The sequence below is a fragment of the Mizuhopecten yessoensis genome, unplaced genomic scaffold (genome assembly GCF_002113885.1).
Source record: "Mizuhopecten yessoensis strain PY_sf001 unplaced genomic scaffold, ASM211388v2 scaffold2369, whole genome shotgun sequence".
Lineage (NCBI taxonomy): Eukaryota > Metazoa > Mollusca > Bivalvia > Pectinida > Pectinidae > Mizuhopecten > Mizuhopecten yessoensis.
In genome coordinates this window covers 136,792-163,272 of record NW_018404512.1, presented here as the reverse complement: position 1 = coordinate 163,272, position 26,481 = coordinate 136,792, and the positions used below count along the sequence as shown (strand labels likewise).

Genomic DNA, 26,481 nt, shown 5'->3' with positions numbered 1-26,481 from the left:
CTTTCCATAATCAACTGTTCATCAAAACCTAATGAAAGTAGAAAATGAATGGACATTTTTATCGTGTTACGTTTAGGTTAATGTCAATGCGTAAAACATTCAAGTCAAATTAAAAAAAATCACGAAAAAGAATATGTATTCTATTTTACAGATTATGAAAAACATATACACACGCTAATATTTTCGCGATTCACAATTATGTTTAGACACACTTTAATTTCAGACTTACCGGCTTGGTGAAGAGATGTGGTGCATGTTCTCTTTCCGTTGTTTTTCACAATTGCATTCAGTTTATTTACTCCAATCGGCTGTGTTCCAAATTTCCCACCGGCAAGGGGTCTCATGTAAAATGGACCCTCTCCAACAGTCTGTAGATACTCTGTGTAAATATCATATAAACTCCGGGGACGTCATGCCATGCCTGATCCGCCATCATTAACACCTGAGACAGAAATGAATACTGTGGCAGGAAATGGGTGGGTCAGAAAGTGGCGGGAAAATATCAAAATGATTACTTGATAGATCCTGATCAGCTGTATAGCTCCGCCCCTTGACGCGTGGGTTACAAAAACCTCGGCGGTCATTGGATAAAACAGATACATAATTGGCACTCGTGACGTATCGGATATATCACTCGTGCACATTATGTATCTATGACCTATATCAGATAGGTGACACCAATACTCATATATCAGGAAGGTGATAACTACACTCTTATATCAGATAGGTGATAACTACACTCTTATATCAGGTAGGTGATAACTACACTCCTATATCGGACAGGTGATACCAATACTCATATATCAGGTAGGTGATAACTACACTCCTATATTAGGTAGGTGATAACTACACTCCTATATGAGGTAGTTGATAACTACACTCCTATATCAGGTAGGTGATACCTACACTTCTGTATCAGACACCTACACTCCTATATCAGATAGGTGATATCTACATTCCTATATCAGATAGGTGATAACTACACTCTTATATCAGGTAGGTGACACCTACACTCTTATATCAGAAAGGTGATTACTTATAAAACTCCTATATCAGGTAAGTGATAACTACACTCCTATATCAGATAGGTGATACCAATACTCATATATCAGATAGGTGATACCTACTCTCCTATATCAGGTAGGTGATACCTACACTTCTGTATCAGACACCTACCCTCCTGTATCAGATAGGTGATATCTACTCTCCTATACCAGGTAAGTGACACCTACACTCCTGTATCCGACACCTACACTCCTATATCTGATAGGTGATATCTACACGCCTATAACAGAAAGGTGATACCTACGCTCCTGTATCAGATAGGTGATATCTACACTCCTATCCCAGGTAAGTGACACCTACACTTCTGTATCAGACACCTATCAGATAGGTGATAACTACACTCTTATATCAGGTAGGTGACACCTACACTCTTATATCAGAAAGGTGAGTACTTATAAAACTCCTATATCAGGTAAGTGATAACTACACTCATATATCAGATAGGTGATACCTACTCTCCTATATCAGGTAGGTGATACCTACCCTTCTGTATCAGACACCTACACTCCTTTATCAGATAGGTGATATCTACACTCCTATACCAGGTAAGTGACACCTACACTCCTGTATCAGACACCTACACTCCTATATCTGATAGGTGATATCTACACTCCTATAACAGAAAGGTGATACCTACACTCCTGTATCAGATAGGTGATATCTACACACTTATAACAGATAGGTGATACCTTCACTCTTACATCAGATAGGTGATATCTACACTCTTATATCAGATAGGTAATAACTACACTCCTGTATCAGATAGGTGATATCTACACACTTATAACAGATAGGTGATACCTTCACTCCTATATCAGGTAGGTGATACCTACACTCTTATATCAGATAGGTGATACCTATACTCTTACATCAGATAGGTGATACCTACACTCTTACATCAGATAGGTGATACCTACACTCCTATATCAGGTAGGTGATACCTACACACTTACATCAGGTAGGTGATACCTCCACTCTTATATCAGGTAGGTGATATCTACACTCCTTTATAAGGTAGGTGATACCTCCACTCCAATATAAGGTAGGTGATACCTCCACTCCTATATAAGGTAGGTGATATCTACACTCCTTTATAAGGTAGGTGATATCTACAATCTTATACCAGATAGGTGATATCTACACTCTTATACCAGATAAGTGATATCTTTACTCCTGTGTCAGGTATATGATAATATTCTACACTCCTGTGTCAGGCTGTAGACACCTGTGCTCCTTAAGATGAGTGACAACAACATTTTTACATTAGGTTGGCAAATCTTACATAAACACACAACTATAATAACAGGTGTCTGCATTGATCAGGGTTAATATAGACATTTATTGTTGTTACATAGGGATGAAAGTTTCTTCAGCAAGCTGAGTACCTATCGTACAGACAATCTAGATCAGGCTTTGTCACAGCTAAATATCAAATACCCAGCAACTGATGGGGACCTTCTCAAAACCTACTTCTCACAGCTTAGCCAGCGAGGGATCATCTCAGCAGGAAAGGGAACAGTAAAGAAAGGTGATGCCGCCAAAGATTGTTATGTATGATACTTACAAATCAAATATTTCTGATATATTTTTTCTTTATATGACCTTTAATATTCCACTGTGATTAAAAGATTGATTGAAATTAACTTGATAAAACAATTATATGTCAACTTTTTGTCATGCATATATTCATGCACATGTATAAATCCATGCCAGGTGCTATTTTTATGATGTTTTTAACAAAAAGTTTAAAACTAAATTACTCTTAATGTTATTTGAATATTTAGAGATAGACATACAAATTAATGCAGTGATAATATGTTGATATAAACCTTAAAATGATATTGATGCATTTATCATAATATAAAAACAAACAAAAATTAGTCACAATTCTATACTGTTATTTCGGAGTTATCTACCCTGAAAATTCAAACCAGCAGAAATCAATAAGATTTTTAAGTGGATGAAGGGAGATAACTCTAGTTTGTGTACCCCCTATTTCCATTCTGGTCCTTCTAGCTATTCTGGTTGGCTTGTTTACTCTGCAAACCACACACTTAAGGCTCAGCAATGTCAGCAGGTAAAACTATAAATTGATGGGACAATGTTTACAATTATTACATAAGCTATATATTTACTACAATAATATGTAAAAAAAACACTGAAACCAAAAACATGTGGTTATGTTAAGGGGTTGTCTCAAAAGGTAACTTGCATGATACTATATGTTCAAAATCAAATGTATAATAGAATAGCAGATCTACTATGCAAACAATAAAATGCAGTAGTCGATTTTATTTCAACCATAGTATACTTTCAGTAATACTTAAAAACATACATACAGATGCCTATATGAGTTTCATTGTAAAAATAGACATATATTAACTTAATACCTAATCATTATCTCAAAATATAAATCTTATGTTTTAATGAAATCCTATCTTATGATATTTTAATAAAAGTGACATAACTAAGCAGTTGTGTGACCCAAAAACATACTTAAAGAAGTGTGCACTCATAGTTCGCACATAGTACTGCATGCACCATGTGTTATACACCGTTTACAGCACATCATCCATACATGGTGCGCAACAATGCGATTTTAATAATTGTTTACCTGGTTATGTGTTAATCCACACAAATGAGTGATTTGGTACAATTGGTTGCTCAATATAAAGGAGTTTAAAAAAAATACGAAGGACTAAGTTAAATAAAAGTGTAAAGATAATATACCTCTAAAGCGATGAAAGTGCTTAGGGATCTAATAAACTCCTGTCATTTGTTTTTTATATATAAGAACTATATAAATATCTGATTTCTGACCAGACGTAAAATTTAAAGTGCATTGCAAATATTGCACATTACACATTGTCACCTTCTAACACTCTTTCTGATTGGATATCTTGCCGGGATCTATATTTCTATAGACCCCGCTCTGCCGGAGTCTATAAAAGCATGTGCGAGGGGAGATCGATAACTCAAACTAGAATCTCCCTTCATAACAACAAAGGTGGCGTCTGACACACACACAAGCGCTCGAGGTGTGCCAATTATTCACAGTATGAAATAGCCTATTTAATTGACAGCAAATTCAACAAAACAGGCAATGAGGGGGCCGCTATTGTGCTAATTACAAAGATGGTTGTGTATTGTCCAAAATATTGCCGAAAAAGTGTCCGTTAGGGGCTATTTTGGTAGCAGTCAAGTACAACTCAAACTCACGAAGTGACTTATAACTATGCAGAAAGAAAAAAAGTAATAAAAGTTTATCAGGGTGACAAATTCGTTTTCTCTGGGTTAGGAGAGGTCTACGGGCTCATAGACCCCTCCTAACCCATAGATTACTGATAATATTAAAGACTGTACAACAGTCAAGAATTAAAGGGGCCAATGATCAATACCGTACAACTGTTGTGAAAACACGACTGGATGTTTAATTTTAGTGAATTTGGTTTTTGTTGGTCTATAGCTTCTCTTCATCTGGATTTTCAACCTCGGCAAGTTATGTAAGTGCAATTAAGTGTCTCCCCGACAAGAACTACAGACCAGGTATTACATGTGCTAGGTCATTTTGTTTACCTGTAGTAGACGTATATGGGTTGACTGTGTTGATTTGGGTCGTTTTTCACACCCTGAAAACAGAGTTTCTTAACAAATATAGGTTGAAAGAAAAACTTATACTGTATGTATACATAAAGCTAAATTATGGTAACATTCTTAAAAATCTGGTATATATAGGTTTAATAACAAATTTGTACTTATTGTTAGTCATTTACACCAACCAAGATCATTATTTTTATTGTTATCGCTCATCGTTCATACGTATGCATCATGGTGCTTACATTTGTTGGTGCACAAAACGTGAGGCACATCTCACATTGTGTATCTAATAATAATGTCAAAATTACAGCTTTGTTCGTTTGATACAGACCCAGGACCACTTGATGGTAAAGTTGCCATAGTAACAGGGGCCTCCAGTGGTATTGGCAAGGCCATCGCTAAGGCTCTAGCAGGAGCAGGGGCAAAGGTCTCCATGGCAGCACGGCGGGTTGACCGGTTACAGGAAGTGGAGAACAACATCAGGGCAAATGGTGGAGTTGGCATCTGTGTTCAAACTGATGTGACCAAAAGGGATGAGGTAGGGTGAAAGGCTGTGGAAAATGACATTACTGATTATTTCTTAGATCAACACAGTAGTCCAGTATCAATCGGTATACAGCTGACAATGAGACAGTCTGTTAAATACTTGTAGTCTATAAACATGTGTTCTTATCATATCACTGGTTATTTTTCAGTGTTTTGATGTTTTATATACAGGTGAAACAGTTAGTCAGTCAAACAGAGTCCATCCTTGGTCCAGTCGACATCCTGGTCAATAATGCCGGCACCATGTACTACACCATGATGAAGAACCTTCACGAGGACGAGTGGGATAGACAGATAGATGTCAATATCAAGGTCAGTCGGCAGTGGAATAATTCAATGTATTTAAGTATTCTGTGGACTGTTACTACATGCCAAATACCTATCTATATCTAGTATCTATATACATTGTATGTTAGTTAACCTTGATCTAGAATGACTAAATATCTGCAGATATATCAGCATAGAGAGAATGTGAATAAATATAGATCTTATACGAGTCAAAGTTGACCATACTGGGTGATTTTGAAACTTTTATTTACAAAATAATTCCAAGTGTAAAACCACATAGGAAAGACATTTCCTCTTAGGGAACATGTCCTTAACAATGATTGCATTGATACATCTGAAGTATATATCCTACATAGTGTTACTCTGTAGGAGAGAACTAGCTGATATAGACCTACAATCCTTTGTGGTATTGCATATTACCAGTAATGTGTTATTAATTACTGTTTTTTGAATCGTACTCTGTATTGCTAGAATGTATTTAGTTACCTTATTATTACTGTATACTGGAAACTTTTCCTTAGTCAAATTGTTCGCCCTTCACTGGTAGAATCCATTTTCTCTCAGTGTTAATTTCGTCCTTAAAATATATCATTATGTCATGTACTTATTTTCGTTGTTGTGGTAAGTTCGCCCTCATTACAACGGTCGGGAAAAGGCGGAAGTTAAACTGTGACAGTAATGTCCTAGTATAAAGTATCAACATGTATCCATTAAGTGCTACTGTATAGTTCTGATCTTGGTATATTATTGCTGTATACACAGGGTTTAACTAATGGCATCGGGGCTGTCCTGGACGGGATGTTGGAGCGCAAGTCGGGACACATTGTCAACATGTCCTCAGATGCCGGGAAAAAGGTGTGTACTCATTACAGCACTGATTAAACATTTGAGCCTACATCTAAACAAGAGGTCCACTGGGCCTGGATCGCGCACCTGGTATTAGTCTCACACCAATAACATTTAAAGTGGACCAAAGTTAATTACATAAAAATGAGCCCAATTAAGCTACAGGCCAAAGATATCTACCCGAGACTTTTGTTATTGAGTCGGGGTTGTTAAAAGATATCAACACATTTACATTTGACCCCTGTGACCTTGACATTTGTTCAAGGTCATTCATTTATACAAACTTTGCAGCCCATTATTCTTAACATGCTACTGGCCAGATATCCTCACTCTTAGACTTTTGGTCATTGAAAGAGGTTGTTAAAATATTTTCACACTTTTGACCCATGTGACCTTGAAAGTGGATCATGTCATTCATTTGAACAAACTTGATAGCCTATCATCCTAACATGCTACTAGGTTGTTTAAATATTTTCATATATTTGACCACAGTGACCTTGAAAGCGGGTTATGATTGAGGTCATTCATTTAAACAAACTTGGTGGTAATTACTCCTATGTTTTATAGGTGTTGGAGATTATTTAGGATACAAACTATAAATAGACACTGTCTCATTCATGATTTCCCTTGCTAGATATCTGTTTGCTGTAAATAGCCTTTTTCTTTCAGGGATTCCCAATCACATACTCATGTACAATAAATAGCTGTTCACTGTTTCAGGGATTTCCTGGTCTTGCTGTGTACTCAGGAACAAAGTTCTATGTAGAGGGGTTGTCCCAGGCCCTGCGACAGGAAGTGTGTAAGTCAGGGTTGCGTGTGACCTGTATACAGCCTGGTGATGTCGCTACAGAACTCCTGGTACACAACACTGACCCAGAGGTACCTGTCTTTAGTTTCTTGTTTAAATACTGACTTCCAAATGAACTTACTATGGAACATAATGTTAACCTCCCAATAAGTGTACTGTTGATCTCTTACTAAGTGTACTGTGGACCTCCCACTGAGTGTACTGTTGATATCCTACTAAATGTACTGTTGATATCCTACTAAGTGTACTGTTGATATCCTACTAAGTGTACTGGTGATATCCTACTAAGTGTACTGTTCATATCCTACTAAGTGTACTGGTGATATCCTACTAAATGTACTGTTGATATCCTACTAAGTGTACTGTGGACCTCCTACTAAGTGTACTGTTCATATCCTACTAAGTGTACTGTGGACCTCCCACTGAGTGTACTGTTCATATCCTACTAAGTGTACTGGTGATATCCTACTAAGTGTACTGTTCATATCCTACTAAGTGTAATGGTGATATCCTACTAAATGTACTGTTGATATCCTACTAAGTGTACTGATGATGTCCTACTAAGTGTACGGTTGACCTCCCACTGGGTGTACTGTTGATATCCTACTAAATGTACTGTTGATATCCTACTAAGCGTACTGTTGATATCCTACTAAGTGTACTGTTGGTATCCTACTAAGTGTACTGGTGATATCCTACTAAATGGACTGTTGATATCCTACTAAGTGTACTGATGATGTCCTACTAAGTGTACGGTTGACCTCCCACTGGGTGTACTGTTGATATCCTACTAAATGCACTGTTGATATCCTACTAAGTGTACTGATGATGTCCTACTAAGTGTACTGTGGACCTCCCACTGGGTGTACTGTTGACCTCCCACTAAGTGTACTGTTGACCTCCCACTGAGTGTACTGTTGATATCCTACTAAGTGTACTGTTGACCTCCCACTGAATGTACTGATGATATCCCACTAAGTGTACTGTTGATCTCCCACTAAGTGTACTGTTGATCTCCCACTGAGTGTACTGTTGATCTCCCACTAAGTGTACTGTTGATCTCCCAATAAGTGTACTATTGACCTCTTACTAAGTGTACTGTGTATATCCCACTAAATGTACTGTGTATCTCCCAAAAAGTGAACTATTGATATCCCACTCAGTGAAGTGCTGATCTCTCACTTAATGTACTGTTTGAGGTTTAACTAATTGTACAGTTGACCTCTTACTAAGTGTACTGTTGACCTCCCACTTAGTGTACTGTTGACCTCTTGCTAAGTGTACTGTTGAACACCCACTCAGTGTACTGCTGACCTTCCACTAGGTATACTTTTGTGATCTCCCACTAAGTGTACTGTTGACCTCCCACTAAGTGTACTGTTGACCTCCCACTAAGTGTACTTTTGACCTCTTGCTAGGTGTACTGTTGACCTCCCACTCAGTGTACTGCTGACCTCCAACTAGGTATATTTTTGTGATCTCTCACAAAGTGTATTATTACCAAATAGTCTATATAAATTATATTTAGTCATTTTTGACTGTTTCTGGCCCTTTGTCCAATTTTGGCTGTAGGGGTGAAACAGTCAAAACTGTTTTCCCGGTCAGAGCGAACTGTTACCCGGCGCGAATTCGATGCGCAGAAATCCCCCTCGAGAGCCCCGTTCAAGCGTTTCGGTGACCCCGACTCAGTGTTGAAGCAATGGCAACATTGCATGCAGCATTGATACTAATATTTATTTGGTAATAAAACAATTGTTTCATGGCTATTTGGCAAACAGTCAAAACTATCATCCCGAGGTAGGGGGAAGCCCTGTGGAACTGTTCCACAGGGCTTCCCCCTACCTCGGGATGATAGTTTTGACTTTTTGCCAAATAGCCATGAAACAATTGTATAATGTTGACCTCCCACTAAGTGTAATGCTGATCTCCCACTAAGTGTACTTTTGACCTCCCAATAAGTGTTCTGTTGACCTCCCACTAAGCGTACTGTTGACCTCCCTCTAAGTGTAACTTTGACTTCCCACTATGTGTTCTGATGACCCACTAAGTGTAATTTTGACCTCCCACTAAGCATGGTGTTGACCTCCCACTAAGTGTACTGTTGACCTCCACTAAGTGTACTGTTGACCTCCCTCTAAGTGTAATTTTGACCTCCCACTCACTAAGCATGGTGTTGACCTCCCACTAAGTGTACTGTTGACCTCCACTAAGTGTACTGTTGACCTCCCAATAAGTGTGCTGTTGACCTTCCACTAAGTGTACTGTACATGTTGGCCAAAGTTATGTCAATATTCTTGTTTAAACCCACTCAATCATGTATATGTTCAATTATTCTACACAAAATTGGTGAACTCATTCGCATAGAGACTAAAGGCATTCACTTAAAGCTCATTTGTTATTGCTTTCATATTCACAGAAAGAATTGTGCAAATGTCTTCCTTTGTTTCAGGCTAAGGAAGCCTATGATGGCAGCCAGTTGTGTCGCATCCTGGATGCGGAGGATGTGGCGCGTGCTGTTCTGTATGCTGTCACACAGCCACCACATGTGGGGATCAATGAGATCTTGATTGAGCCCCGCGAGGCTCCAGTGTGACCACACATGGACCGAAATTCAGTCAGTGTCGGTGGTGATAGTTGTGTTTGAACATTTGTGATTTTGCATTAAGGGTATTTTCTCAACAGTGCAGTGGAAATTTAAGGTACAAAATGGAACCAAGTGTTTAGGATTTAAATAAGGATTTTGTTTAAGTATTCAAAAACAGAATTCTTTGTATGTTATTGAAGCTTAACTTATATACAAAATGTTTTAAAAACTTTTTGAAACCTGTATTTAGGAGACTTCCATATCAAGATCCTGAAATTATAAACTTATAATCAAAGAATGCACTTACTTAGTATGTAAGTAACATATATAGTAACTCAAGTGTTTATATCAATGGAGTGAGAGAGTTAACATTAGTCACACATGTAGTAGCACAAGTGTTTATATCAATGGAGTGAGAGAGTTAACATGATTCAGATATGTAGTATATCAGGTGTTTATAACAATGGAGTGAGAGAGTTAACATGAGTCACATATGTAGTATATCAGGTGTTTATATCAATGGAGTGAGAGAGTTAACATCAGTCACATATGTAGTAGCACAAGTGTTTATAACAATGGAGTGAGAGAGAAAATCTATAACCTCTTGGATCTCCTCAGGATCAATTTACTTACATAATCAAGAGGGACCTCTAAATCATATTTATGGGATCTCTCTTAAAGTTTGTATTTTACACAGTAAATATTATAATGAAAGCAGTTATTTGTTGACGAGTTGATCTGATATAACCAAAGGACTAAAGTATTACATATCTTGTGGCACTTGTGTAATATAATGTTGAAGTTCTGTACGTAAACACAATAATCTATTAACAAATTATTGTTTCTGTATAAATTATAAATACTGCATGTATCTATTATAGAAAAAGCTAAAACTAAGAACACAGAGGTGTAAAACCTGAGTGCTTTCATTTTCATCTTCAGATATTTCACAGTTACGATTTGATGTCATCAATAATGCTTCCTTATTTACAACAATGATATATGATATATATCATTAAGACTTCATAAGCATTCCAAGTCAGACATTTCAGAAATTCCATCACGGTTAAATTATAGAATTTTTCTTCCATTAGAATTGACATGTACCACACTTTCAATTTGTCAAACTGCAACACTTTAACCTCTTTGTACCATAGGTCGTGGTGACCTAGTGCGATCCGTCTTTGTCTGTTGTCATGCACCCTGTGTGGTGCGCTGTGTATTATCTTTTATCTTGTGAGCACGATAACTTGAGTAAAAGTGAAAGGAATTTCAATAAATTATGCTATGCTGCTTTATATCAATAAGATCTCAGACGAGTTCAAAAATAGTCCCTATCCTACAGTAACTGGCAGAGTTATGGGACTTTGAAATTTTAATTACTTTTGGAGCCAATGGGACTTGAGCTTGTGAGCGCAATAACTTGAGTAAATGTGAATGGATTTCCATGAATTTTATTATGCTGCTTAATATCAATAAGATCTCGAACAGATTCGCAAATGGTCTCAATCAGACAGTAACTGGCAGAGTTACTGCCAATCCGAGAATACAAGATGGCCGATCCCAGCCTCTGATTTCCTAAGATGAGAAATTTTTGATAGCAATTCACTTTTTTGTTTGTACAAATGTTCCTTATGAGGTTCTGAACAAGTGCTCTTACTTTTAGTGCTGATCAAAAAATCCAAGATGGTCACCCTGTCCTCTCATTGACTGAGATATTCTTGACTTCTTCTTAAGACTTAGTAGAAGTGTTCCTTATGAGGTTTCAACCAAGTTTGTTACTTTTCATGCTGATTTTTAGCTCACCTGCCCGAAGAGCTAGTGAGCTTATGCCATGCCATGGCGTCTGTCGTCGGTCCGTCCGTTGGTGTCCATCCGGCGTGGTCGTTCATCAACATTTCCTTTGAATGACTTCTTCTAAAGAATGAACAGGCCTACAGTCATGATATTTTGGTGATAGATTTGTTGGTAAGAGCCCAACAAAGTTTGAGAACAAAAATGACCTTGACCTTCTTTCAAGGTCACAGGGGTCAAAAGTGTCAAATACTTAAAACAACTTTTCTGAAGAATCTTAATATTTGTCTGGTAGCTTCTAGGGATTGAGCTTGCAAATGAAAATTACCTAGAACCACTTTCAAGGTCACAGGGGTCAAATATGTGGAACTTATCAAATGACTTCTTCTGAATAATTGAAATGCATAGAATCATATTATTTGGCTGGTCACTTTTTTGGATTGAGCCCGACAATGTTTGTGAATGAAAATGACCTCAGCCTACTTTCAAGGTCACAGACGTCAAATATTTCAAACATTTCAAATGACTTTCACAGATGGAGCCAGACAAAGTTTGCTATTGAAAATTACCTCAACCTACATTCAGGGTCACAAACTTCTTTTGAAGAAGTGAAAGGCATGGAGTCATGATATTTAACAAGTAGTTTCCTTAGATGGAGCCCAACAAAATTTGTGAATGAAAATGACCATTACTTACTTTATCCTATAGCTTTATCTAAATCTAATTTGATATATTAGGCCCAACATGATTTTTGCTATGACTGCTTCAGATGAACGATACAGGCCATTTGGGCCTCTTGTTAATTTTAAAGTTCCAGATGGCCAACCGGGGCCTTTGATTGGCTAGGACATTTACAACTTCATCTGTACATAATCCATAAATGTATCATCTAATTTAGCTATACAGCATGTGTATAAGTAAATTACTGGAAACAAAACGTAAACTCTGAAAGTATGTATCTATGAAAATTTATTCCATCAACAATCATCATACATCAGAAGTAAGGCCAAAAAAGTATGTATGTTTTAGGTTCCCTGACCGAAGCCAGTTTTTACCTATGTATGTTTTAGGTACCCTGACCGACACTTAGTTTTTACCTCCGACCCTAACAATTTTATCTCTCTCGGACGGATGCACTTAAACATCCATTCATAACCATCGAAAAAACAGCCTCTTTGCAACATTTTTCTTTTTTATAGGCAGGTATCAAAACCAAAATTAAATCCCATACCATTGTTAAGTGACCCAAAACATTTAAAATCAATAAATCAATTGGTCTGAATAATTTTGTTCGGTAACTTTTGTAATATCTCAAATTTGCCCCCGAAAAATCTCCAGATCTACCCTACTTTTTCAGTCAGGATATCTGAAACATACATATTTTTTCCTTTGGCCTAATCCTACTTACAAATATCTGCATGAGAAGACACACAGACTGCTTCCAACATGTCAGTACGACAATAAATCCTGTTATACACAAAATGCATGGTTGGTTTTATTTCAACTCAGCACTAGTAAGATACCTGAATGAAACCAACGCAACTGACCATGACAGCCCAGTAAATGGCAGTATTTCATCATAAAATGTATGCTGTAACAAATAACAAACACAAAATGAACCTAGTTTAAAAATAAAACACAAGAGGCCCTGAGGGCCTGTATCACTCACCTGAATAATTGGTATGAAGTAAAGGTATACACTCCATGGTAAATGCTGTAAGTACATAAAAAAATCAGAAAGATCGATCCAGTACTTGAAATATAGCGAGAACAAACTTCAAACAGAGCCCAACCCCTATGGTCGAAGAAGGATTCAATATTATACAAAATTGGCTACCCAAGAATGCTCCACACCAAATATGGACCAAATCCGTTTATTCCTACAGAAGAAGGATTTTAAAGAATAATTTGCTATGTTTCCCTATTGGGCCCCGCCCCTCAGGCCTGGATGCCGCGCCATGGCATAAGCTCACCGGTCCTTTGGACCAGGTGAGCTAAAAAAATGAAATGTAAATAAATAACTACATTAATGGAAAGGTAAGGGTCTGTCTAAAGCTACATGATAACAAGTAATGTATAACGTATGTATGTTATCAAACTGGACTTCACTCTGCTGGGTGGCAGTTCATAGATGTCATAGATTTGGTAATGGCAATCCAAAGTATTCAGTCTTCTAAACAATGATCCATGTAAACTACATGACTTTGGTCTGATGGACAGCAATCTACATAGACTTATGTCTGTTGGACAACAGTCTACATAGACTTTGATCTGTTGAACAACAGTCTACATAGACTTTGGTCTGTTGGACAGCAATCTACATAGACTTTGATCTGTTGAACAGCAGTCATCATAGACTTTGGTCTGTTGGACAGCAGTCTACACAGACTTTGGTCTGTTGGACAACAGTCTACATAGACTTTGGTCTGTTGGACAACAGTCTACATAGACTTTGGTCTGTTGAACAGCAGTCTACATAGACTTTGGTCTGTTGGACAGCAATATACAGACTTTGGTCTGTTGGACAGCAGTCTACATAGACTTTGGTCTGTTGGACAACAGTTTACATAGACTTTGGTCTGTTAGACAGCAATCTACATAGACTTTGGTCTGTTGGACAGCAATCTACATAGACTTTGGTATGTTTGACAGCAATCTACATAGACTTTGGTCTGTTGGACAGCAATCTACATAGACTTTGGTATGTTGGACAGCAGTCCATAGACTTTGGACTGATGGACAGCAGTCTACATAGACTTTGGTCTGATGGACAGCAGTCTACATAGACTTTGGTATGTTGGACAGCAATCTACATAGACTTTGGTTCGTTGGACAGCAGTCTACATAGACTTTGGTTCGTTGGACAGCAGTCTAAATAGACTTCGGTCTGTTGGACAACAGTCTACATAGACTTTGATCTGTTGAACAACAGTCTACATAGACTTTGGTCTGTTGAACAGCAGTCTACATAGACTTTGGTCTGTTGGGCAGCAGTCTACATAGACTTTGGTCTGTTGAACAGCAGTCTACATAGACTTTGGTCTGTTGAAAAACAGTCTAAATAGACTTTGGTCTGTTGGACATCAATCTGCATAGACTTTGGTTTGTTGGACCGCAATCTACATAGACTTTGGTCTGTTGGACAACATTTTACATAGACTTTGGTCTTTTAGACAGCAATCTACATAGACTTTGGTCTGTTAGACAGCAGTCTACATAGACTTTGGTCTGTTGGGCAGCAGTCTACATAGACTTTGGTCTGTTGAAAAGCAGTCTAAATAGACTTTGGTCTGTTGGACATCAATCTGCATAGACTTTGGTTTGTTGGACAGCAGTCTACATAGACTTTGGTTCGTTGGACAGCAGTCTAAATAGACTTCGGTCTGTTGGACAACAGTCTACATAGACTTTGATCTGTTGAACAACAGTCTACATAGGCTTTGGTCTGTTGGACAGCAGTCTACATATACTTTGGTCTGTTGAACAGCAGTCTACATAGACTTTGGTCTGTTGGGCAGCAGTCTACATAGACTTTGGTCTGTTGAAAAACAGGCTAAATAGACTTTGGTCTGTTGGACAGCAATCTGCATAGGCTTTGGTTTGTTGGACAGCAATCTACATAGAGTTTGGTTTGTTGGACAGCAGTCTACATAGACTTCGGTCTGTTGGACAACAGTCTACATAGACTTTGATCTGTTGAACAACAGTCTACATAGACTTTGGTCTTTTGGACAGCAATCTGCATAGACTTTGGTTTGTTAGACAGCAATCTACATAGACTTTGGTATGTTTTACAGCAATCTACATAGACTTTGGTCTGTTGTACAGCAATCTACATAGACTGTGGTATGTTTGACAGCAATCTACATAGACTTTGGTCGGTTGGACAGCAATCTACATAGACTTTGGTCTGTTAGACAGCAGTCTACATAGACTTTGGTCTGTTGGACAGCGGTCTACATAGACTTTGGTCTGTTGGACAGCAATATACAGACTTTGGTCTGTTGGACAGCAGTCTACATATACTTTGGTCTGTTGAACAGCAGTCTACATAGACTTTGGTCTGTTGGACAGCAGTCTACATATACTTTGGTCTGTTGAACAGCAGTCTACATAGACTTTGTTCTGTTGGACAGCAATATACAGACTTTGGTCTGTTGGACAGCAGTCTACATAGACTTTGGTCTGTTGAAAAACAGTCTAAATAGACTTTGGTCTGTTGGACAGCAATCTGCATAGACTTTGGTTTGTTGGACAGCAATCTACATAGACTTTGGTTTGTTGGACAGCAGTCTACATAGACTTCGGTCTGTTGGACAACAGTCTACATAGACTTTGGTCTTTTGGACAGCAATCTGCATAGACTTTGTTCTGTTGGACAGCAATCTACNTCTACATAGACCTTGGTCTGTTGGACAGCAGTCTACATAGACTTTGGTCTGTTGGACAGCAATCTACATATGTTGGACAACAATCTGCATAGACTTTGGTCTGTTGGACAGCAATCTACATAGACTGTGGTCTGTTGAACAGCAATCTACATTGAATTTGGTATGTTGGACTTTGGTCTGTTGAACAGCAATCTACACATGGTCTGTTGGACAACAGACCAAAGTCTCTGTGGATTGTTCAAACAGATTAAAATGTGTGTAGGTTGCTGTCAAACAGAACAAAGTCTATGTGGACTGTGTCCAACCGACCAAAGTCTATGTGCACTGTTGTCCAACATACCAAAGGCTATGTAGACTGTGGTCCAAAAGACCAAATTCTATGTGGACTGTTATCCAACAGACCCAAGTCTATGTGGATTGTACAAACAGATTAAAATTTGTGTAGGTTGCTGTACAGCAGACCAAAGTGTATGTAGACTGTTGTCCAAAAGAGCAAAGTCTATGTAGATCGCTGTCCAACAGACCTGTGTAGGTTGCTGTACAGCAGACCAAAGTGTATGTAGACTGTTGTCCAACGGACCAAAGGCTATGTAGACCGTTGTCCAACAGACCAACGTCTATGTGGATTGTCCAAACAGATTAAAGTCTGTGTAGGTTGCTATCCAACAGACCAAAGCCTATGTAGACTGTTGACAAACAGACCAAAGACTTTGGTATGTTTGACAACAGTCCACATGGATTTTGGTCTGTTGGGCAGCAATCTACATAGAATTTGGTATGTTGCACAGCAGTCTACATAGACGTTGGTCTGTTGGACATCATTCTACATAGTCTTTGGTATGTTGGACTTTGGTCTGTTGTACAGCAATCTACATATGTTCGACAACAATCTGCATAGTCTTTGGTTTTTTGGACACCAATCTACATAGACTGTGGTCTGTTGAACAGCAATCTACATTGAATTTGGTATGTTGGACAACAGTGCACATAGACTTTGGTCAGTGGGACAGCAATCTACATTGACTTTGGTATGTTGTACAGCAATCTACATAGTCTTTGGTATGTTGGACTTTGGTCTGTTGAAAAACAGTCCAACAGACCAAAGCCTATGTAGACTGTTGTCCAATAGAACAAAGTCTATGTGAATTGTTGTCCAACAGACAAAGGTCTATGTGGATTGTCCAAACAGATAAAAATCTGTAGATTGCTGTCCCACAGACCAAAGTCTAGGTGGACTGTTGTCCAGCAGATCAAAGTCTATGTGGACTGTTATCCAACAGACCCAAGTCTATGTAGATTGGTGTCCAAAAAACCAAAGACTATGTAGACTGCTGCCCAACAGACCAAGACGGTTGTCCAACAGACCACAGTCTATGTGGATTGTCCAAACAGATTAAAGTCTGTGTAGATTGCTGTCCAACATACCTATGCAGATTGTTGTCCAACAGACAAAGGTCTATGTGGATTGTCCGAACAGATTAAAATCTGTGTAAGTTGCTGTCCAACAGACAAAGGTCTATGTGGATTGTACAAACAGATTAAAATATGTGTAGGTTGCTGTACAGCAGACCAAAGTGTATGTAGACTGTTGTCCAACACACCAAAGTCTATGTATACTGTTGTCCAAAAGACCAAATTCTATGTAGACTGCTGTCAAACAAACCAAAGTCTATGTGAATTGTTGTCCAACAGACAAAGTCTATGTAGAGTGTTGTCCAACAGACAAAGGTCTATGTGGATTGTCCGAACAGATTAAAATCTGGGTAGTGTGCTGGGAAGCAGACAAAAGTCTATGTAGATGGCTGTCCAACAGACCGAAGTCTATTTAGACTGATGTCCAACAAACCAAAGTCTGTATATTGCTGTCCATCAGACCGAAGTCTATTTAGACTGATGTCCAACAAACCAAAGTCTGTGTAGACTGCTGTCCATCAGACCAAAGCCTATGTAGACTGTTGACAAACAGACCAAAGACTATGTGGATTGATGATCAACAAACCAAAGTCTGTATATTGCTGTCCAACAGACTTTGGTCTGTTCTACAACAGTCTTGGTCTGTTGGACAGTAGTCTACATAGACTTCGTTCTGATGGACAGCAATATACATAGACTTTGGTGTGTTGGACAGCAATCGACATAAACTTTGGTCTGTTGGGCAGCAATCTACATAGATTTTGTTCTGTTGGACAACAGCCCACATAGACTTTGGGCTGTTGGACAGCAATATACAGACTTTGGTTTGTTGATCATCAATCCACATAGTCTTTGGTCTGTTGCACAGCAATCTACATACGCTTGGGTCTGTTGGACAGCGATCTACATAGACTTTTGTATGTTGTACAGCAATCTACATATGTTGGACAACAATCTGCATAGGTATGTTGGACAGCGGTCTACATAGACTTTCGTCTGTTGGACAACAGACCAAAGTCCAACATACCAAAGGCTATGTAGACTGTGGTCCAAAAGACCAAATTCTATGTAGACTGTTGTCCAACACACCAAAGTCTATGTACATTGCTGTCCAACAGCCCAAAGTCTATGTGGGCTGTTGTCCAACAGACAAAGGTCTATGTGGATTGTTCAAACAGACCAAAGTCTCTGTGGATTGTTCAAACGGATTAAAATCTGTGTAGGCTGCTGTCCAACAGACGAAAGTCTATGTAGACGGCTGTCCAACAGACCTGTGTAGGTTGCTGTCAAACAGAACAAAGTCTATGCAGATTGCTGTCCGAAAGACCAAAGTCTATGCGGACTGTTGTCCAACAGCCCGAAGTCTATGTAGGCTGCTGTCCAACAGAGCAAAGTCTATGTAGAGTGTTGTCCAACAGACCACAGTCTATGTGGATTGTCCAAACAGATTAAAATGTGTGTAGGTTGCTGTACAGCAGACCAAAGTGTATGTGGACTGTTGTTCAACAGACCAAAGTCTGTGTAGACTGCTGTCCACCAGACCAAAGTCTACGTAGATTGCTGTCCACTATGTGGATTGTTCAAACAGATCAAAATCTGTGTAGGTTGCTATCCAACAGACCAAAGCCTATGTAGACTGTTGTCCAACGGACCAAAGGCTATGTGGATTGCCCAAACAGAATAAAATCTGTGTAGACTGCTGTCCAGCAGACCAAAGTCTATTTAGATTGCTGTCAAACATAAACAGATTAAAATCTGTGAAGATTGCTGTCCACATAGACTTTGGTCTGTTGGACAACAGTCCACATAGATTTTGGTCTGTTGGACAGCAATCTACGTAGACTTTGGTCTGTTGGACAGCAGTCTACATAGACTTTGGTATGTTGGACAGCAATCTACACAGATTTTATTCTGTTTGGGCAATCCACATAGACTTTGGTCCGTTGGACAGCAATCTACACAGATTTTAATCTGTTTGGACAATCCACATAGACTTTGGTCTGTTGGACAACAGTCCACATAGACTTTGGTCTGTTGGACAACAGTCCACATAGAATTTGGTCTGTTGGACACAGTCCACATAGACTTTGTTCTGTTGGACAACGGTCCACATAGACTTTGGTCTGTTGGACAGCAATCTACATAGACTTTGGTCTGTTGGACAGCAATCTACAGATTTTAATCTGTTTGGACAATCCACATAGACTTTGGTCTGTTGGACAACAGTCCACATAGACTTTGGTCTGTTGGACACAGTCCACATAGACTTTGTTCTGTTGGACAACGGTCCACATAGACTTTGGTCTGTTGGACAGCAGTCTACATAGACTTTGGTCTGTTGGACAGCAGTCTACATGGACTTTGGTCTGTTGGACAGAAATCTACAGATTTTAATCTGTTTGGCCAATCCACATAGGCTTTGGTCTGTTGGACACAGTCCACATAGACTTTGTCCTGTTGGACAACAGTCCACATAGGCTTTGGTCTGTTGGACACAGTCCACATAGGTCTGTTGGACAGCAATCTACAGATTTTAATCTGTTTGGCCAATCTACATTGACTTTGGTATGTTGGACAGCAATCTACACAGATTTTAATCTGTTTGGACAATCAACATAGAATTTGGTCTGTTGGACACAGTCCACATAGGTCTGTTGGACAGCAATCTACAGATTTTAATCTGTTTGGACAATCTACATTGACTTTGGGTGTTTTTCTGTTTGGACAATCTACATTGACTTTGGTCAGTTAATGATCCACATAGACTGGTCAGGTGGATTGTGATCCACATAGAGTTACAGGCTCATAAGAGGCAACATTAGTCTGTTCAAGAAATGCCATTTGATTTGATTAAACAGATTTTTTTTAATATAAAAATATTATGAAATTAATGTACTCATATTACTATCACAAATAAATATCAATTCAAATCGTTTATTTATATACTGAACAGTTTTTTTCAACATTCATACAGATGTAGCCATTTGGTGTTTATATGGGAATGATTGTTAAAGTAACCTCTGTTCAATCCCTAGATGTATATTAATCGTTCGCATTGGTAGCCTGAATATACATACATTTATATGTATACGTACCAGGCCATCGGTATGAAGATCTAAGATGGACTTGCAAAGCACTTTATACTTTCTTTGTTAAACACTAACTCCAATTTATTATTGCAGTAGGAGAAACATTTATTTGTAGAAACAACCATTAATAAACAGAGAGACAAATATTGTGGTATGTGTATGGAAAGGAAAATACATAGAAGTAAGAGCACCTGAGGAACATGTCAACCTTCATAGTAGACATGCATACCCCCTTCATATCTCTATTAGAACTGGACAGAAAACAAGTGATAGGTCAAAGAATCACAAGCTTAAACTGAAAGACCTCATCAACAGGTAACAGGTATATATCATACACACTGAATGGGGATTTTTTTTAAGGGGTTCTGATTTTTGTCATAACAATTTTCCCATGAAAATATAAAACAAGGACAAGGAGTTTTTAGAACCACTATTCAATCTGTATATTTTACTAGTCTCAGACTATCGGGTTACCCTTATTGTCTAGACCTGTTATATCACCCCTGATAAAGACACTATTCAACAAGTCTAATAAAACAACCCTTTTATAACAAAACTTGTCAAAGAAAATATATCAACCCCTTTATTATGACACTTTTAGTGCTAGATCAGTTTGGTTGGATAGCTAAACATATCTTAGCATAACCCATAATATTTAATATCAAACTGTAATTATTTCTATTGTGTCAATATTTTTATGCAAATTATACTGTATGCAGTAACATTGCAGAAACAAGATATTTCAGTCACACGATGAAAGTAATGTAGAAATAACCATGTCAGCTTCTACTTATTATGTTTCGTCGTAATGGCACAAAAGTCCACATCTCTGGCCAATTTGACTTGAAGTTGGTACTGTGACTTAAACTAGCTGAGATCCCAAAAACATATTTTTCATTGCTTTGCACAGAAATGCTGAGCACTTAAGGTGTTAATTGGATGTGACAGACAGTACATAGCCACACACACCCTGTTTTCTATCAAATCAGCTGGAAAAAGACCATAAAAAAGTGAGAACATAATTAACCATACTGAAAAAAAACTAAAAAAACTGAGCTGATCACTTGTCAAACTTTTTCATGACCTTGCTGGTATTTTCGCGACAGTTCGGACAGTACCACTTGCCCTTGGGTTTGTTGACAAGATTGACACAGTTAAAATGGAACCACTCGATGACACATGCATCATTGTCACAACCGATCATCTCTCCATATGACACCTGATCACACAGACAATATGTTGGCTCATCTGGATCAATCGGAGGCTCAATGGGTGATGTTGGGGCCTGATCTTTCTCTTTCTTTGTCTTGCGTTTCTTCTTTTTCTTAGGCACTTTCTCCTTTTCTTCTTGCTATAAGATAAATTTAACATTGTTAACATAAAACTCTAAAAATAAGGTGACAATTTTCAAAATTCACAGAAGAGAGCCATTATCCAACTTAATCAATATGGTTCTGATGATGCCTAACCCAGAAAGTCGAAACATGTAAATCGTAAATTTATAAACTACAGAATCATGTTGATGCTCCATCTTTTCTATTTTTTATATCAATGTGAGTTAGTACCTTCTTTTCCTCTTCTTTAATGACAGTGTCATTTGTTTTCTGTCGTCGCTGTCGTTTCACCGCTACTTTTTCAGGTTTTGGATCTGTGTGTTGGATAATGGGTTTAGATGATGTTGTTGTCGTTGCGTTGGATGATGTTGTTGTTGTTGTTGCTGACATTGTTACCTTTTCTTCTTTTTCTGTTTCTTTCCCAAACATAGGATCTGACAAAAGTATGATCAAGTTACATTATTGTTCATCTTAAAGTGTAACAAAGCTCAAATACCGAACTTGCACACCTGGATCTAACAAAGCAACAAAATATTACAAAGGTTATTAGTTATACTGTGAAATGTACCAAGTACCCATCGGGCCTGTAGAGATCATTTGCTTCTTTTGTTATTAGTACTCGACAGAAAGACTTAAGATGAAATGTTTCTGCTTGCTTAAGACCTTGGTTGTCATCTCAGATATTTCAATGACCATAGTGATTGAAATAGCAGTACTTGGTGAAGGCAGTGGTAGAAGATGGGAGCAATTGAATGACATTTGTTTAAAACTGGTCTAGTGGAAAAAAGATTTAGTCAAAATGACTAAGCCAGTCATAGGACAGGATACAAATGTTTATATGTAACTATTTCTTTCTCATTTTTGAAACAATCCAGAAAATAAACCATCATGATATCAATTGTATCAATTTTGTTTAAAAAACATATTTGACTTCTCAGATTTTATAGGCAAATGGCCTATAAAATGTTTTTGCCCTTATCCCCTACTCCCATGCCAAGGTGCTCCATGCCAAGTTAGTTGAAACTTAATATGATACCTCTCTAGTATGGGCATACAATTAATGTATTATTGTACTAGAGAGGTATCATATTAAGTTTCAACTAAGAACTAATTAGTGTCAATAGATGAGATTTAGTGTCAGTGAATTTAGCCCTAACCTACTGAAATGTCTCAAGCAGTGAGAAACTAGCCTTGAGCAATCCTTTAATGCAATTACGTAACAGCTGTAAGAAAGAAATACCTAAATTTTCTCTGTCTTGCTCTAGTTGTCTCCCCCTGTTATCGATATGTTCTATAATCATGGCCATCAAGTGAAGCTTTTCATCCCCAATCTCCTGACACTTGATGAGTGCCCTCTGTATGGCCAGGAGAGCTTTCTTCTTAGTTGGCCCCTCTGGTTCCTTACCATACACTTCCTGGTGGTTGTCAATGTCCTGGAGAATATCTGAAATATTAAAAGTTGCACAAGTAGGATTTTATCATAAAATGAAAATTAATCACTAAAAGAAAGTGTGACAGATTTGAACTGTAAACAGAAATATGGTCACCTTTTAGCTTCAAGCTAGAGAGAATTTCCCTTTAGCTCAACCAGCAGAGCAGTGCACTGGGAAGCTGAGGGAAGTGAGTTTGATCCCAAGTTGAAGCACATGTTCACTAGGCACTCTCTTTCCTGTTACAATACTGAATAGTAATATAAATTACTTTTTATAATCTTTGATAGTCTGCTACCGTCACAAGTGCATGATTGAGTGGGCTATAAAAGGAGAGCTGTCACTGTTGAACAGGCTATTAACTATCCATCCCATATAATAGCTCCATTTTCCCTCACTGTAAGCTCATAGCCCGTAATCAGAAATAACCTCAAAACGATTGGAAACTCATGCTATCATAAATTGAACATTTCAGTCTCTAAAAGAAATATGAATTATTAATGTTCTAACACAGAGTTTTCTTCTTCTGCTATTTTAGTCTTCGACCCCAAAGACCCTATACCACCTCCTGTGGGTATACTTTGTTGGGCGCCATCTCCATTTCAAGTAAGTCATACCGCGCTAAAAGAAATGTATGCCTCCAAGACCACCTGGACTTCCAAAATGACCTCAAGTCCTTGGAAGAATGGGTAACGAAATGGGGTATATCTTTTCAACGCGTCGAAATGTTATATCCTGAGAACATCAAGATCCAAGTCGCCTAGTGCCTACAACTACCAACTGTTGGGCCAAATTACTCAAAGTAGAAGAAAATCCATACTTGGGCGTAACCATTCACAACTCCATGAAGTGGGACTCCCATATCCGTAACACAACCAACAAGGCAAATTCCACTCTCGGATTCCTAAGACGAAACCTGCCCAGTGTCACTGAAACTGACCGCATACAAATCATTGGTGAGATCCGTCCTGGAGCTGCACGATATGGGACCCTTACCAGCAAAACAACATCCACTCGCTGGAAAAGGTACAACGCCGCGCTGCTCGATTTATAACATCAAACTATAGAAGGGACAGCAGTGTGAAATGATGGACACCCTACAATTAACACCACTAAAGGATCGCAGGCGAGACCATCGGCTTGCCCTTTTTTATAAGATCGTGAAGGGGCTAGTGGCCATACCTGTAGATCACATATTGACTCCATCAAACACCCGTACCAGATCAAAAAATAGTGAAAATTACCGACATTTCCATTGTAATACAGACAGATTGAAACATTCAACAACAGAGTGGAATAACCTACCAGAAGACCTCGTCAAAATGCAAAAACTTAAAAGCTTCAAGACAGCACTACAAACTGAAACAATATAAACTATAAGCGCACTCCTCCAACCCTGGAATTTATACTCAAATTTGAGGTCTTCCAGTAATATACAGATACCATGTGCTTTTATTTACACGTGTTAGCTAAAAATAGATATAAACCGGAAGTGGTTGTGTTATTGGTTGAGCGTCAGACGACGAATGTTTCCAACAATGTTCACACAATCCCTTATCTTATAAGACTGCATTCGTTTAAAAACAATTGATAAATCGACAGTTCCTCAAACATAACGTAGAAAACATACATTCGTCTCATAGACATTGTTATTCAAAACAAAAGGAATCTCGAACAGGTGGAAAATCGGACATTCACATTAGCAAGCCATGTACTTGATCCTGACAACACGAAGTTCGCTGTCATCGGCGATAGGGACCTCCCTATTCGCAAATTACAGTCTCCCTTTTTGACATGGTCTTTTAAGTATAGAAATAACAATATTGCATACGAACCTCGACATTGAATATCCAGTTCGCGAAGCTGAGTAACGATTTTCTGTAAATCGTCCGGCAAATTTTCCATAGTGTCAAAATAGTTCTCCAGATATGTAGCGGAGCACAAAGCCTCCACCGCAGCTTGATTCAACATTGACATCCTCCTGTGTTCAGCTTCAAATCGTCAAAAGTTCGGTACCCTAGGTACGGTATTAGCACTTCTGGATGTTTGATTAGTTTACATGTTTTCCCTCCGAGTCTTGAAAGCAAGCCTCCTTGTGACATAGATGACCTAGATCAAGACGCTGGGGCCTTCCAAGGGAGGGTGTTGACAGTAGGCCTAAGTAAAAACAATGATTATCCGGGAAACGGTCTTGTAAAACTGATGAGTTGAAATTAACTATCATGTATAAGGTTTTTTCAAATACATTAAAACGCGTGTTTCCGGAACGATCGATTTTTACAGTCAAACTTTTACCCCTTTTCCTAACTAAGTGTGACCGGAAGTGAACTGTTAATAGAGGAAAGTCTCAAAAGGTGTTAAGTTGATTTTGGAAGACCTCGATACTGTTTATAAATAAAATGATGTGTAATACGCACATCTGCGTCACTGTACCCGGACACTTTTCTGACAAATATCAATGTCCTTTATACCTTCATTTTTCATAAAAAGATACTATCCCCTTTTCATTTCTATCACAATTTGATATTTTGGGCGCGTGGTTCTATTAATACAAGAGGCCAAATTGGGCCTGAATTGCTCACCGGGTTTTAATCTTATATACACTTGTAATCTTAAAAAGTGGACTAAAATACAGCTACAGGCAAAAATACCAGTGTTTGATTCAAAAGATTCTATTAAAAGATTTAAACATGTGACACATGTGACCTTGAAAGTCAAACAAGGACATTAAGTTGAACTGACTTTATAGCCTTTCATACCAGCATGCTTCTGGACAAATTATATTACCCTTGACCTTTGTATTATTCAGAAGTTGTTTAAAGATTTCAACATATTTGAACATTCATTTGAACACATTTTGTAGCCCTTCATCCCAGCATGTTACTGGCCACCCTAGACCTGTTGGTTATTCAGGAGAAGTGATTAAAATATTTTAACATATTTGACCCCTGTGACCTTGAAAATGGATGAAGGTCATTCATTTGAACAACGTGGTAGCCCTTCATCGCAGCATATGCTACTGGCCAACTATCATCATCCTTGGCCTTTTGGTTGCTGAGAAGAAGTTGTTAGAAGTAAAAAGTTGACGCCGGAGAGACGGACGGACGGAAGACGGACCATGGCATACGCTCACTTGCCCTTCTGGCAGGTGAACTAAAACGCGAAATACCATCAGGGTTATGTAGGCACTTGAACCGGCATAATTGTAACCTGAAAGGGACACTTCGGTATTTTGGGTAATATTTGGGTATAAAAGATCAATATTGATAAAGCAAATCCGAAAATTCAAGATGGTG

General features: G+C 38.4%; 2 protein-coding genes across 2 annotated transcripts in view; one reads left to right on the top strand and one right to left on the bottom strand.

Annotated features, from left to right (window-relative positions):
• Positions 1 to 9,879, top strand: part of LOC110445778 (linear gramicidin synthase subunit D-like) — a 37,016-nt gene extending 27,137 nt beyond the window's left edge. Inside the window, exons 20-25 of the mRNA XM_021490558.1 lie at positions 2,421 to 2,593; positions 4,992 to 5,200; positions 5,380 to 5,520; positions 6,259 to 6,351; positions 7,063 to 7,221; positions 9,600 to 9,879. Of these exons, the coding sequence (XP_021346233.1) occupies positions 2,421 to 2,593; positions 4,992 to 5,200; positions 5,380 to 5,520; positions 6,259 to 6,351; positions 7,063 to 7,221; positions 9,600 to 9,743 (919 nt within the window). The 3' untranslated portion in view covers positions 9,744 to 9,879. The remainder of the gene's footprint in view (positions 1 to 2,420; positions 2,594 to 4,991; positions 5,201 to 5,379; positions 5,521 to 6,258; positions 6,352 to 7,062; positions 7,222 to 9,599) is intronic.
• Positions 9,880 to 20,288: 10,409 nt separating this feature from the next.
• LOC110445777 (inhibitor of growth protein 1-like) lies at positions 20,289 to 25,298 on the bottom strand. Its single transcript, XM_021490557.1, has 4 exons — positions 25,021 to 25,298; positions 22,996 to 23,199; positions 21,987 to 22,189; positions 20,289 to 21,772 (listed from the first exon to the last, which is right to left on the bottom strand). Exons 1-4 carry the CDS (start codon positions 25,160 to 25,162, stop codon positions 21,482 to 21,484), a joined length of 840 nt encoding a protein of 279 aa, XP_021346232.1. The 5' UTR covers positions 25,163 to 25,298; the 3' UTR covers positions 20,289 to 21,481.
• Positions 25,299 to 26,481: the final 1,183 nt, after the last annotated feature.